The sequence below is a fragment of the Zingiber officinale genome, chromosome 9B (genome assembly GCF_018446385.1).
Source record: "Zingiber officinale cultivar Zhangliang chromosome 9B, Zo_v1.1, whole genome shotgun sequence".
NCBI classification, from domain to species: domain Eukaryota; kingdom Viridiplantae; phylum Streptophyta; class Magnoliopsida; order Zingiberales; family Zingiberaceae; genus Zingiber; species Zingiber officinale.
In genome coordinates, this window is record NC_056003.1 from 4,437,352 (window position 1) to 4,449,438 (window position 12,087).

Below are 12,087 nucleotides of genomic sequence, written 5' to 3' on the forward strand. Positions count from 1 at the left end.
CTGAAGCTTCCCAGTGATGTTCTTTGTAATTCTTTTTGTACACAACAAACATGGAACTATAACATATTACAACCTTACAATATGGCACCATCGGTCCAATATTTTCTGTTATCTTACATATCTTATATGGTTGCATCTACATATGTAGAAGACCAGGAAGAAAAAAGTTGACAACAGACAAGAGAAGTCACCAGCAGCCGATACTTCGCTGCAGCATCAGTGCACGGATGCCACCAGCAGCCTGACCCCCTGCATGGACTATGGCAGCGGCAGCAGCGACCGACCCAACAGCGACTGCTGCGACACCGTGAGGAACATCCGGGGCACAAACCCCGTCTGCCTCTGCTACGCCGTACAGCAGACGCACAACTGCTCCTCCCCCTGGAGCGCCTTAGGGCTCAAGGTCGAACGCCTGCTCATGCTGCCCGGTGCTTGCAACCTCGACAACTCCAACACTAGCAATTGTAACGGTAGCTGTTATTTGTTTCCTTCTTTTTATTTTTATTTTAAAAAAATATTTTAAAATATTGAAATGTTCTTGCTGCTGCATTTGGCAGCCAGAGATCCTATTGAAGGGTATGATTATCTCTCTAGTCTAATCAGTTTCTTCACTAAATTTAGGAACTACTGTGTTTCTTCTTCTGCTAGTGAAGAGAAACATCTTGAGGAAGAAAGAGCTGAAAAGGATAAGAAACGGAGAGTTGAAGCTTTGTCGGTTTTTTCTGAGATGATAGAAACTGATCACATGATGGATTCTTACTGGTCTGACTTGATATCTCATAACCGCCCTACTAAAATCGAAGTCGAAGTTCATGCTCCGGCTCAAAGGAAAAAGAGGAAAACTTCAAGACAAACATCTGCTCTGATTTCTGTTCCTGTTGTACAAGCAACAGAACATATTCAAATTGGAATAGCTTGTCCCACTATGAAGCAAGTGCTATCCTCAGATAGGCCCATAATCAGTGTCAATGTAAAGATAGTCGATAGGTGTATGCCTACAGCTTTGGTTTTGAATTTCAATAAATCCAGTCCTCTTCCTTCTGAAGTTGATCTGATTAGGATTTTCTGTCGCTATGGGCCCATAGTGGAAGTAGCAACATAAGTTCAACAGGAGAGCAACAACGTCAAACTAATTTTTAAGCGGCTTACTGATGCCGAGATGGCTTTTAGTAGTGCCAGAAAATATGGATGGTTTGGGCCATCACTTCTCAGTTATCATCTCAGATATCTATCGTCAACACCAGATACTTTTGCTGACATCCAACAATCAGACAATTATGCTGCACTACCAGAACATAGCAACTTGGAAACTCCAGGTAATATCTGTTTAATTATGTCTAATGTTTTTCTAGAAGCCAATGTTTTAAGATACAAACAATATAGCACTCATCAAAAGCAGCAACATAAACATTCTTCATTCATTGCCAGGGAATGATTCTGAACAGTTGCATTCTTGCTTATGAGATTTGGAAGATGGCATCAGAGGTAGTACAATAAATAGTATATCTCTTCATTTGCTTGTTAACTATGAACATTTTCTTTGTTCTTCTATGCTTCCTTCACTGTTATATTCGTTATCTTCCACAGCAGCCTTTAAAAACTCAGTATTCTATTTTATTTGATACATGCACACATTTGTTTTAGTTATTTGACATATGGTGAATTTATGTGTTTTTACAGTTTACAAATCTCAAGTACTCCAGAGTTGAAATTGATGAAGTGCGGTTCGAGTGGGCTGAATGTATGCTAGATTACATTAGAGACAATTGTACCTTAATGTGTTAACAGAATGTTATACTTTGATTTTGATATCTATTAGCTAGCTTTTGATGTAAAAAGAATGTTTGGGTATTTTATGAATATTGTTGTAAGAAGATTATTTATATAATTTGTGAATATTTGTGTATTTTATGGATATTATTGAATGAAGAATATTTGTACAATTTGTGAATATTTGTGTATTTTTTTTTGTTATTGTCGGTTTTAAAATCAAATCTGTGCTGTTAGAAAAAATACATATTACATCGGTTTTCCACCGATGTAAAACCGGTGTTATAAAGTAATATTACATCGGTCATTTACCGCTGCCAAAACTGGTGTTATTAACAAAAGCTATTACATCGGTTTTACACCATGTATGAAACGGTGTCGTTAAGTGATACTACACCGGTTAATAACCGATTCGAAAACCGGTGTCGTTAAGTGATACTACACCGGTTTTAACCCGATGTCTAAAATGGCAGACTTTTAACATCGGCTTCATAGACATCCGTCGAAAATCAAATAGACACCGATGGAAAACCGATGTCTATGAGCGATTTTGTTGTAGTGGTGTAGTAACGAAACATCTAGGAGTCACTATATTGTAGTCGGGGATTCACCACATATCCATATGTGTGGATATCCTATATAATATATTGTTTCATAGTGTATGAAGTCTCTGATCAGAACTGTAAGATGTACCATAGGAAAAGAGTTTTCTAGTTACACATGCAATATTACTATAAGATATATCACATGGTTGTTGAATCAATATACAATTCTCAATGTACCAATGATTGTAGATTCAACCGGGATATATAACAGGAAGGGATCGGTCTGTACATTAACCATAATCGACTGGTTCTTGCAGGCATTATTCAGTGATACGTAGGGAATCATGGGACGGTGCTGCTAGACACTCTTACCATAATTCGTTTGGTATTAATCTGAATTAGTTCTAATGTTTTATAATTAAGAAGTTGATCATAGGATGAGGTTATTAAGGGTATGCTTGAATAAAAGACAAATATAGTCCTGAATCACAAAGAGTTTTGAACTCACAGCTAGCTGTATCCCTGAACCATTAAGGGTCACATAAGTATTGGTTTCCTTATTTCCCGTTGAGAAAATTAAATTCAAGTAGTTAAATTTGACGAATAAAGTTTGATGTGATCAAACAATGTATATATTGACAAATAAAGTTTGATATAATCAAATGTTAGATTGATACCCGATCAGTGGAAACAAGAAGTCTATAAATTAAATTAATATAGCGAGCAAGTGTGTTTGCCGTATCAATGATATTAGATCGTTGATATGATTACAATGGATACATATTATTGGATTTTTAAAAAATTATAAAAATCTAATAGATAAAGATGGAAGAGATAATGAGCTTTGAAAGTTTACGCCCATGAGGAAATGTAATATGAATATATTATGAAAAATAAAAATGTGGGATTTTGGTTGAACGTGTAATGAAAAGAAAAGGGATTTTTTTTTTTTTTTGCTTTTTCCTTTTTTCCATCATCTCCGCGTTCTCCATTTTTCCACTGTCTTCACTCGTCCACATAGGCCACTCAATCCACCTTTTTTTTGGTTGGCTTGCTCTTAAGATATTAAGGTAAAGGCTCTCTTCTTCTATGATGAAGAATACTTACGACAGCCACCTCTTTTGAGTGTTGCTGAATTCTGGCACAAGAGATTTTCTGTAGCCATGTTTTTTTCTTTTCCTCGCAAAATATTCGGTGGCCACCTCCATGCATCTTTTGAGATAATTCGAATAGTGATTTTTCTCTTTGAAGAATTCGTACAACAAGTTCTTCATATTCTCATTGAAGAAATTCGGCAGTTCCTCTTAAAGAAAAAAAAGATAGAGATTTTTTTTCTCTTTCATGGAAAAGTCACATTTCTTTATTGTTGTTTCTTCTATGCAAGAAGTATTGTTGTTGCTCACCTTTTTGCATAATTTTAAAAGACGTAGCTTTTGTTGAGGATTATTAGATATTCTCTTGTGAAGGGGTAATTGGACAGTCCCTTTCTCATCTTTGAGGAAAACGTTTTGACCGTCTCAACGAAAAATGATACTTGATCTCTAGTGCGGTCAAGTGTTGGAAAGAGGACCCTAATCGTGGATCAAATTAGAGGAAGGAAGTACGAGCTCATGACAATCAACGAAGAGTTGTTTCACTATCATCAAAATAGTTAGAGTCAAACCCAAATACAGGTTGTTTGAAAAATATGTTTATGCTTGTACTATATTCATGTGTATTGATGTATGTGTTAATAGTTTTTATTTAGGTTATGCTTAAATGATCTAATATATTTATTTTAGATAGTTTAACATGTCCAAATAAAATTATTAAATTAACATTATATGAATCAATATAATTTTTCTGTGGACGTCCGGAAATCTCTTTCATGTAGCTTGGCAAGAAAATTTTGAGTCATGGATACAAGACCCTTTACATGTAAGACTCATTGCTCATGCAATTTGGGATCCTCATTTTGGTCAACCGGCTGTGGAAGCTTTTACTCGAGGAGGTGCTACTGGTCCAATGAATATCGCTTATTCCGGTGTTTATCAGTGGTGGTATACAATCAGATTACACACTAATGAAGATCTTTATACTAGAGCTCTTTTTCTATTATTTCTTTCTGCTATATCTTTAATAGCGGGTTGGTTACACCTACAACCGAAATGGAAACCAAGTGTTTCGTGGTTCAAAAATACATAATCTCGATAGTTTATCTTTGTTATGCTTATAGGATCTTACTTAAACGGTTAGATTATAATACATGTTTAGATAAAGATCATGCTTATGTTTGTTTAAAAATTTATACGAACACTCCTTTGATTTAATTGTTAAATCATAAATAAAATTGTTAAATCATAAATAAAAATTTAAATTTCTGTTATACATAAGAGTGTAGAAATACGATATTTGAATTTCGAATTCGGTTCCAACAATATGCTGGAGGACGAGAAGGAAGCGCACGACGTTTCTGAGGGACGAGAAGCCGAAGCAGAAGCTTGCTCGAGGAGAAGACCGGGAAATGAGTTCGGGTAAGTCCTACTCTAAATGACCGGAATCACTTAAGCGAATGGAGCCAGAACAAAGGAGAATTCGGACAGATAGCCTGCTGTTGATTGTTTGGGCGCCTGGACCAAGTCCAGGCACCCGAACCCCCCGGGGGCAGCCTAAGACGTCTTCTCAACGCGCCTTGTTCGAAGGCTGGTCAACACAGTTCGGGCGCCTGAAGCTATTCCAAGTACCTAGATCAGATAAATTTTATCCGATTGAACCGTTACGAATAAGTAGATAACTACTCATTTACCCAAATATATTTTTCAATATTGAGCTATCATTATTATTATATAATTGATATTTTAAAAATATTATGATTGCATAAACACTTTTTTTAAAAACGTATCTAAAAGTTTAATCCATTGTATTCTCTGTTATAATCAATATTTTTTACTAATTAATAAATAAACATAAAAATAAAAAATAGTTATTTTCATATCTTGCAAGCGAAAAATGTTTGATTCTATGCGATCTTTTTTTTAAATATATATATATATATATATAATCACAGAGACGATAGCCTGCGGCAGTTTTGCTGCGGTTTCGTGCGGTGCTCGTCCACGTCATTCCAGTGGCGTGAGACGCGTAAAGGGTTTAGGCAAAACTCACTTTCCCAAACCTCCTCACTGTGAGCCCTAGCAGAAGCACCCCCGCGAGCCCGACGTGAGCCCTAGCAGAAATCGCGATTCGCGAGCTCTCCCTCTCCCTCTCTTCTCCATCTCCTGCCGCGATCGCACTTTCCCAAACCTCCCTCTCCCTCTCTTCGCCATCTCCTGCAGCGATCTCCTTCCTCTCTTGAAGCGCCATCTCCTGCCGCGAGCCGCTTCTCGCCAGCCATCTCCTGCCGCAAGGATCCTTAGCAGAAGAATCGTCGGCCACTCCCTCTCCAACGCCTCCCTGCGGCGACCCGCTACCTTTCCGGCCTCGATTTGGGATCCACGACAACGCCTCCCTCTCCAAGCTAGGTTTTCTCACGCCTGGAAAATCCTTCTCCGGTAAAATTTTTTTTTTCCTGAACAGCTATATAGATTTTTTTCTAACCCATGAACACAATAAATCGACATATCTAGTCCATTCCGCTATGGATCGGTCTATTTGACAGATGTAGGTTTAAGTTTTGTTTAATTAAAAATTTTATATTTTAGAACTATCTAATTAGAGTTTGATATTACAGATTTCCTGAAAACCTCTTTATATATTTGTAAGTTTATTTTTAAGTTTGCTAATAAATATCATTCATAAATTTTGTTTATAACGCTAAGTCCCAACAAAAACTAACACAGTGTTTATGGGTGCGTGCCTGAGGGAGATGCATATGCTACATTTTACTTATAGTTTTGTTGTTTTTTTTTTCCTGAAGAACTAGATGTTTTGCCTTGAAACAGTGCTGCTCTGGAATGTTGATATACCCTTGTGTCTATGAGAATGTGCACTGGAATGTTGAAATAATACAAAAATTCTAAGTTGCTTAATTTTGTGTTAATCTAATTAATGTAAATTTGATTATTAGGTTGCTATTTTATGGCATCATCAAGTCATAGCAGCATCGACAATACGAGATTTCAAGCTGTAACCTGTAGGGACTGCGGGCAAAGAACAATGGTTTGTATTTCTAGATCAACCAAGAATCCTGGAAGACAGTATTACAGATGCGGGCAACATGGATGGCAAAAGTGGGTGACACCCAATACTAGTTCATCTGATAATATTGAAAGTGAACACAATGCTTCTCATGAACATAATCCAGGAATAATCCATGTACCGAAATTTATTTGGATATCAATAATGGTGAACTTGATTCTCTTAGCCGTAATATTGATTGTGTTGTTAGTTCATCTTGTTAGCTAAAATTCCTCTAAGTAATATTGGTTTTGTAATGTAACTGGTTGAATGTTTGTAATTTTGGACGCAAGCCATCAGTTTAAATTCCATGTTGTCGATACTGGTATGGAAATCCAACAATTATATTGTTGTCTCGCTAATTTAGTTGTTTCAATTTTGTGCTCGTGATCGACACTCATAACTTGTACAATTCGATAAATTTGTTTTTGCTCTTGCAATACAAGTGTGCTCGTGATCGGCACTCAAAACTTGTAAAATTTGATAAATTTGTTTTGATTTGTCTTATCATCTTTTGTGTAATTGAAAGTTCCATATTGATTTCACAAATTCTATTGTTCTAATATGGGCCGATTGAATTCTATTGTCTATTTGCCTAATTCGTATATGAATATGATACTGCAAATTATGAGTATACAGAGTATTCAAATGATTTGGTCAATTTGATCTTTGTCAATCAATAAACAAACACAAGAAAATCACAGCAAGAGAAAGAGAAAGTAGAACTGATACAAAATAAGAGTGTAACGACCCGCCTTCTACTACTAGGCTGTAAGGCCGATCGCTACAGTTATACTGTACTACATGACTAATACGGAATGAAAATTGGATTTATTAAAATTTTGCTAGGGGAGACAATTTATGCCTCTACAATATTCTGCTAACTATAATCAGGCATTTCAATCGGTCCGTGGATCGATTGAGCTTGTCGGATCGATCCCGCGATCGATCCAGCTTGTTACTGGCACGAAACAGGGCTCTAGATCGGTCGGCAGACCGATCCATAAACTATTTGCCGCTGCACACTACTGGATCGGTCTACCGACCGATCCAGGAGCACTCTGATCGGTCGGTAGCACCGATCAGTGTCTCACTGATCGGTCTGCTGACCGATCAGTGAGCTTCCCCGTGCTCACTGCTCGCATGTGGATCGGTCGGCTGACCGATCCTTAAGCCACGCGAACTCTCTGTTCGCATCTGGATCGGTCGGCTGACCGATCGAGTGGCACTGCCCAGACCTTGATCGGTCCGTGGACCGATCTGGGGCTCTGATTTCAAGAGTGCCAAAACCTCACACAACAATTCAGTTGTAGAATGTTTCTCCAAAAGGAATTGTAAAGCATCGTCTTAGTTAAATTGGTCATTCAGTTTCAACTCAATTTGGTTTATTTTGTAATTTTAATTTATTCGGGATGATATTAAAATTTTTGGTTTCTTTATCGTCAACTGATGACAACATTTGCTTTAACATAAAGATTCAATACCATAAAAAATTTTCTGTTTGGGCTGGACATAGAAGTATTGCAAAATCTCAAACAATCTAAGTCACTAGATCGACGGGAGTTAGCATCCATAGATTCAATTGGGGAGCAGTGCAGTGTACATTTCAAAATGATAAATTAAAATCAAAATGCAAATAACAGAGAAGCAGAAGTGTACATTTCAAGACCAATTAGAAATAACTCTCTGGATATAACAAAGAAGCAAATAACTCTCTACTATAATGTGAGCAGTGCAGTGTACATTTCAAGACCAATGAGAAATAACTCTCTGGATATAACAGAGAAGCAAATAACGCTTTACTGCACAGAGAAGCAAATAACGCTTTACTGCACAATCTAGTCACTACAAGATGCATATAACAGGGGATGCATCCAATCGAAACCAAAGCCAAGCCAACTCTTCTCTAACACTGGATTCACTGAAAGAAGACACACATCAAGTTAAATACAAACAACAATGATAGAATTGTTTAACATTAAACTGCATGAAAAACATACCTTAGAAGAAGGGAGCTCCTTTCCATTTCCATAAACAAAAGCTTGTGTTTATCTAATCACTGTTGATACACATAGGAAATGCACTAAACAAAATAGCAAACACCTTAATACAAGAAATGCACTAAACCAATCAAGCAAGAGAAACAAAGAAAATAGATATATCAACCATACCATAGATAACTACAACATCCTAGCGCATGTTATTAGAACCTATAACAATAAAGAGAATTTATTAATTTTATTTCCTCAATAAACAATAAATCACTATAAGTTATCAAATTAAAACTTTGATAGTACCCGCTATAGATCCCAAATCCGGTTCATATGTGTCGTCAAGACTAATATGATGATTATCTTCATTTGATCTGATACTTGACACTCTGTCATATACAAAAGATAATAAAATAAATTTGTTTACAAGAAAAATATAATAAAAATGAAAAATTTAATCGACATATACCCTTGTTGCAAATTGGGGCAATTACGCTTGTCATGTGACACTCCTCGATGTCCTCATCCACAACAAAGTCTAGAATTTGATGTTGATTTCTCCTTTGATGATTTTAATCTCTTTCCACATCCCTTAGTTCTTACTACAAAAGGATCAATAATACCAAGGGTCTCATCAATGGATTTTTTCCTTTGACTTCTATCACTGCATATTGTACTAATGGACATCTCTTGAATTTTTTTGTAGATACAATCGAATTGTTCATCCAAGAAGGTTGTCCTCTCATTACTCAAAGATGCATCATCAACTAACACTGAAGCTTTATAGGATAACCTCGAGTGCCTGGACATCAAATACTTTTCTGAATTTGGATCATCAATGACATTTTGCTCCCCTAAAGCATATATTGCTCCAACTTTTGCATCACGTGTCCATCGTTTGAGTATATACGTATCAGGCAAATGAAACACTTGGTTGATACGAAAAAAAGCTAACATATGTCTACATGGAATGCCCTCAAACTCAAATTTTCTGCAGCTACACGATATGTAATCCCTTTGTTTGTCATGCATGAGCACTCTTGGTTTTGAGGAAGAGGAACTTTGAAATTTCATCACGTGGTAAACCGTTGAGGCAACTTCTGTAAATGTCTGTTGCACATAATAACTATGACTCTCGATCATTTCACTTTGAAACTCCAGCCATTTCTTTTTTGTGTACAGATTAACCATTTGACTTTCCATTGGCCAGGTTGTATTAACTTTGGGATTCTCATTCATGTCAATATGGTCCGCAACTAACTCGTTGTGTCTTTGGTGTCTCAGTGCTCTATTAAAACGTGTGATAAAATCCATTAATGAGTTCTTATTTGAGACATATTTTTTGAAAAATGCATGTGATCCTTCAGATCTTTGGCTACTTGACATTCATGCAGAAAATACATGACTAAAATATGCTGGCACCCATCTGTGTCGTAATTCATACATCAAAGACAACCAATCATTTTTCTCTAAGTTAGCTTTCTTGATAGTCTCTTCCCATGACTTCTCAAAATCATCAGGTGATGTAGAATTTGCAATGATGTTCTTTATGTTGTGATAATGGTTTTGAAAAGTCAAAGGGTCTAATTTTTCTGGGAATTTGTTCAATATGTGCCATAAACAATATCGATGCACTGTTTGAAGCAAAACCTGTGCAATAGCTTTTGTCATTGCAGGATCTTGATCAGTGATGATAATGTTTGGTGCACCTTTAGGCATGGCTTCTAAGAACTTTGTAAGCAACCAAACAAAAGATTCAGTTTTCTCATCACTAAGAAACCCACAACCAAAAAGAATTGTCTGATGATGATGATTAACTCCTACAAATGATGCCAAAATCAAACCATATTTGTTGGTGTTATAAGTTGTATCAAATACAATAGCATCACCAAATACACTATATGCCCTTCTTGATATATGATCAGCCCAAAAGCACCTACTAAATCTGTTATCTGAATCAGTCTCGTAGGCAAAGAAAAAAGCTGAATTCTTCTCCTGCTCAGATGTAAAAAACTCGATAAGGGTTTCAGCATCAATACCCTTTTGTTCATCCCTTAGATTTCTCTCAAAGTTTCTAATATCAGTTTCTGTACAACCTACCCGTTCAGGGCCTCCATACTCTATCTCCAATAAACGAATTTGTTGACAAGTTGGTACATTAGCCTCTGAAAACTGTTTTGTCAAAGCTTTTTTGGCTGTAGAAACACTACGATGTGAGCGAAGCAAATGCACCTTTGATGGAGTTGAGAGCGGATGATTATGAGCTTCTATAAAATTACAGATAACCCAATCCGGTCCCATCTGTTTCTTGACAAATGCAATATTTGCCTTACAACCCGTTCTAACTGTGCCACGTGCTCTTTCCCTTATTTGTTGATCAGGGTTTGGATGTTTATTGTGTCGCATTAGATCTGTATGTCCTTCTTTAAAGCATACAATTTGTTTCCATGTGACTTCATTTGTCATTTTGTTTTTCCTGCTCGTGCTATTCCTTGAACTAAATCCGGCTTCTCGTGCATATTGGTTATAGAACGAATATGCATCATCTAGAGATAAGAATTCCATTCTAATTTGTGGCTTTCGATCATCTGGAACTTGGGGAATGAATTCCTGATCATCAAATCTATTTTCTTCCATTTCTAGGTGCCCTCGCATTATATTTGACAATAGATAAATAAATAAAAATTATTCCAATTAACAAAATAAACCATAAGTGATTTTGATATGAATACAACATCAAGTCATAGACATGATATAAATACATTAGTAGATACGAATTGCTACTCTTGGATGTTGGGCACACGTATCTTTTGTCATAACAGAACATCAGCTAAGTTAAAGATGGAATTGAATGTTAGGAAGGAAAAAAAAATCTAGCTGTTCAGTAAAAAAAACACAACTATAAGTAAAATGTAGCACTGTTTCGAGAAAAAAAATCTAGCTGTTCTGCACTGTTTATTTAAACATTCCAAAGCACATTCTCATAGACACAAGGGTATATCAACATTCCAGGATATACAACATTCCAGGATATCAACTTAGCGTTATAAACAAAATTTATGAATGATATTTATTAGTAAACTTGAAAATAAACTTACAAATATATAAAGAGGTTTTCAGGAATTCTGTAATATCAAACTCTAACTAGATAGATAGTTCTAAAATATAAAATTTTTAATTAAACAAAACTTAAACCTTCATCTGTCAAATATACCGATCCATAGCGGAATGGACTAGATACGTCGATTTATTGTGTTAATGGGTTAGCAAAAAAATCTATATAGTTGTTCAGGCAAAAAAAAAATTTTACCGGAGAAGTCCAGGCGTGAGAAAACCGTTGGAGAGGGAGGCGTTGTCGTGGATCCCAAATCGAGGCCAGAAAGGTAGCGGGTCGCCGCAGGGAGGCGTTGGAGAGGGAGTGGCCGACGCTTCTTCTGCTAAGGATCCTTGCGGCAGGAGATGGCTGGCGAGAAGCGGCTCGCGGCAGGAGATGGCGCTTCAAGAGAGGAAGGAGATCGCGGCAGGAGATGGCGAAGAGAGGGAGAGGGAGGTTTGGGAAAGTGCGATCGCGGCAGGAGATGGAGAAGAGAGGGAGAGGGAGAGCTCGCGAATCGCGATTTCTGCTA

At 36.8% G+C, this 12,087-nt stretch overlaps 1 protein-coding gene and 1 long non-coding RNA gene across 2 annotated transcripts; one reads left to right on the forward strand and one right to left on the reverse strand.

Annotated features, from left to right (window-relative positions):
- Positions 1 to 184: 184 nt before the first annotated feature.
- Positions 185 to 1,888, forward strand: LOC122024692. Its single transcript, XM_042583366.1, has 4 exons — positions 185 to 470; positions 622 to 1,316; positions 1,429 to 1,485; positions 1,681 to 1,888. The coding sequence occupies exons 2-4, from the start codon at positions 1,152 to 1,154 to the stop codon at positions 1,783 to 1,785; spliced, it is 327 nt and encodes a 108-aa protein (XP_042439300.1). The 5' UTR covers positions 185 to 470; positions 622 to 1,151; the 3' UTR covers positions 1,786 to 1,888.
- A 6,275-nt stretch (positions 1,889 to 8,163) lies between these two features.
- On the reverse strand, positions 8,164 to 8,968 carry LOC122022493. The gene is made up of 4 exons (XR_006122985.1): positions 8,768 to 8,968; positions 8,642 to 8,680; positions 8,471 to 8,553; positions 8,164 to 8,391 (listed from the first exon to the last, which is right to left on the reverse strand). It is a non-coding gene; the product is annotated as an uncharacterized LOC122022493 (long non-coding RNA).
- Between the last annotated feature and the right edge of the window lie 3,119 nt (positions 8,969 to 12,087).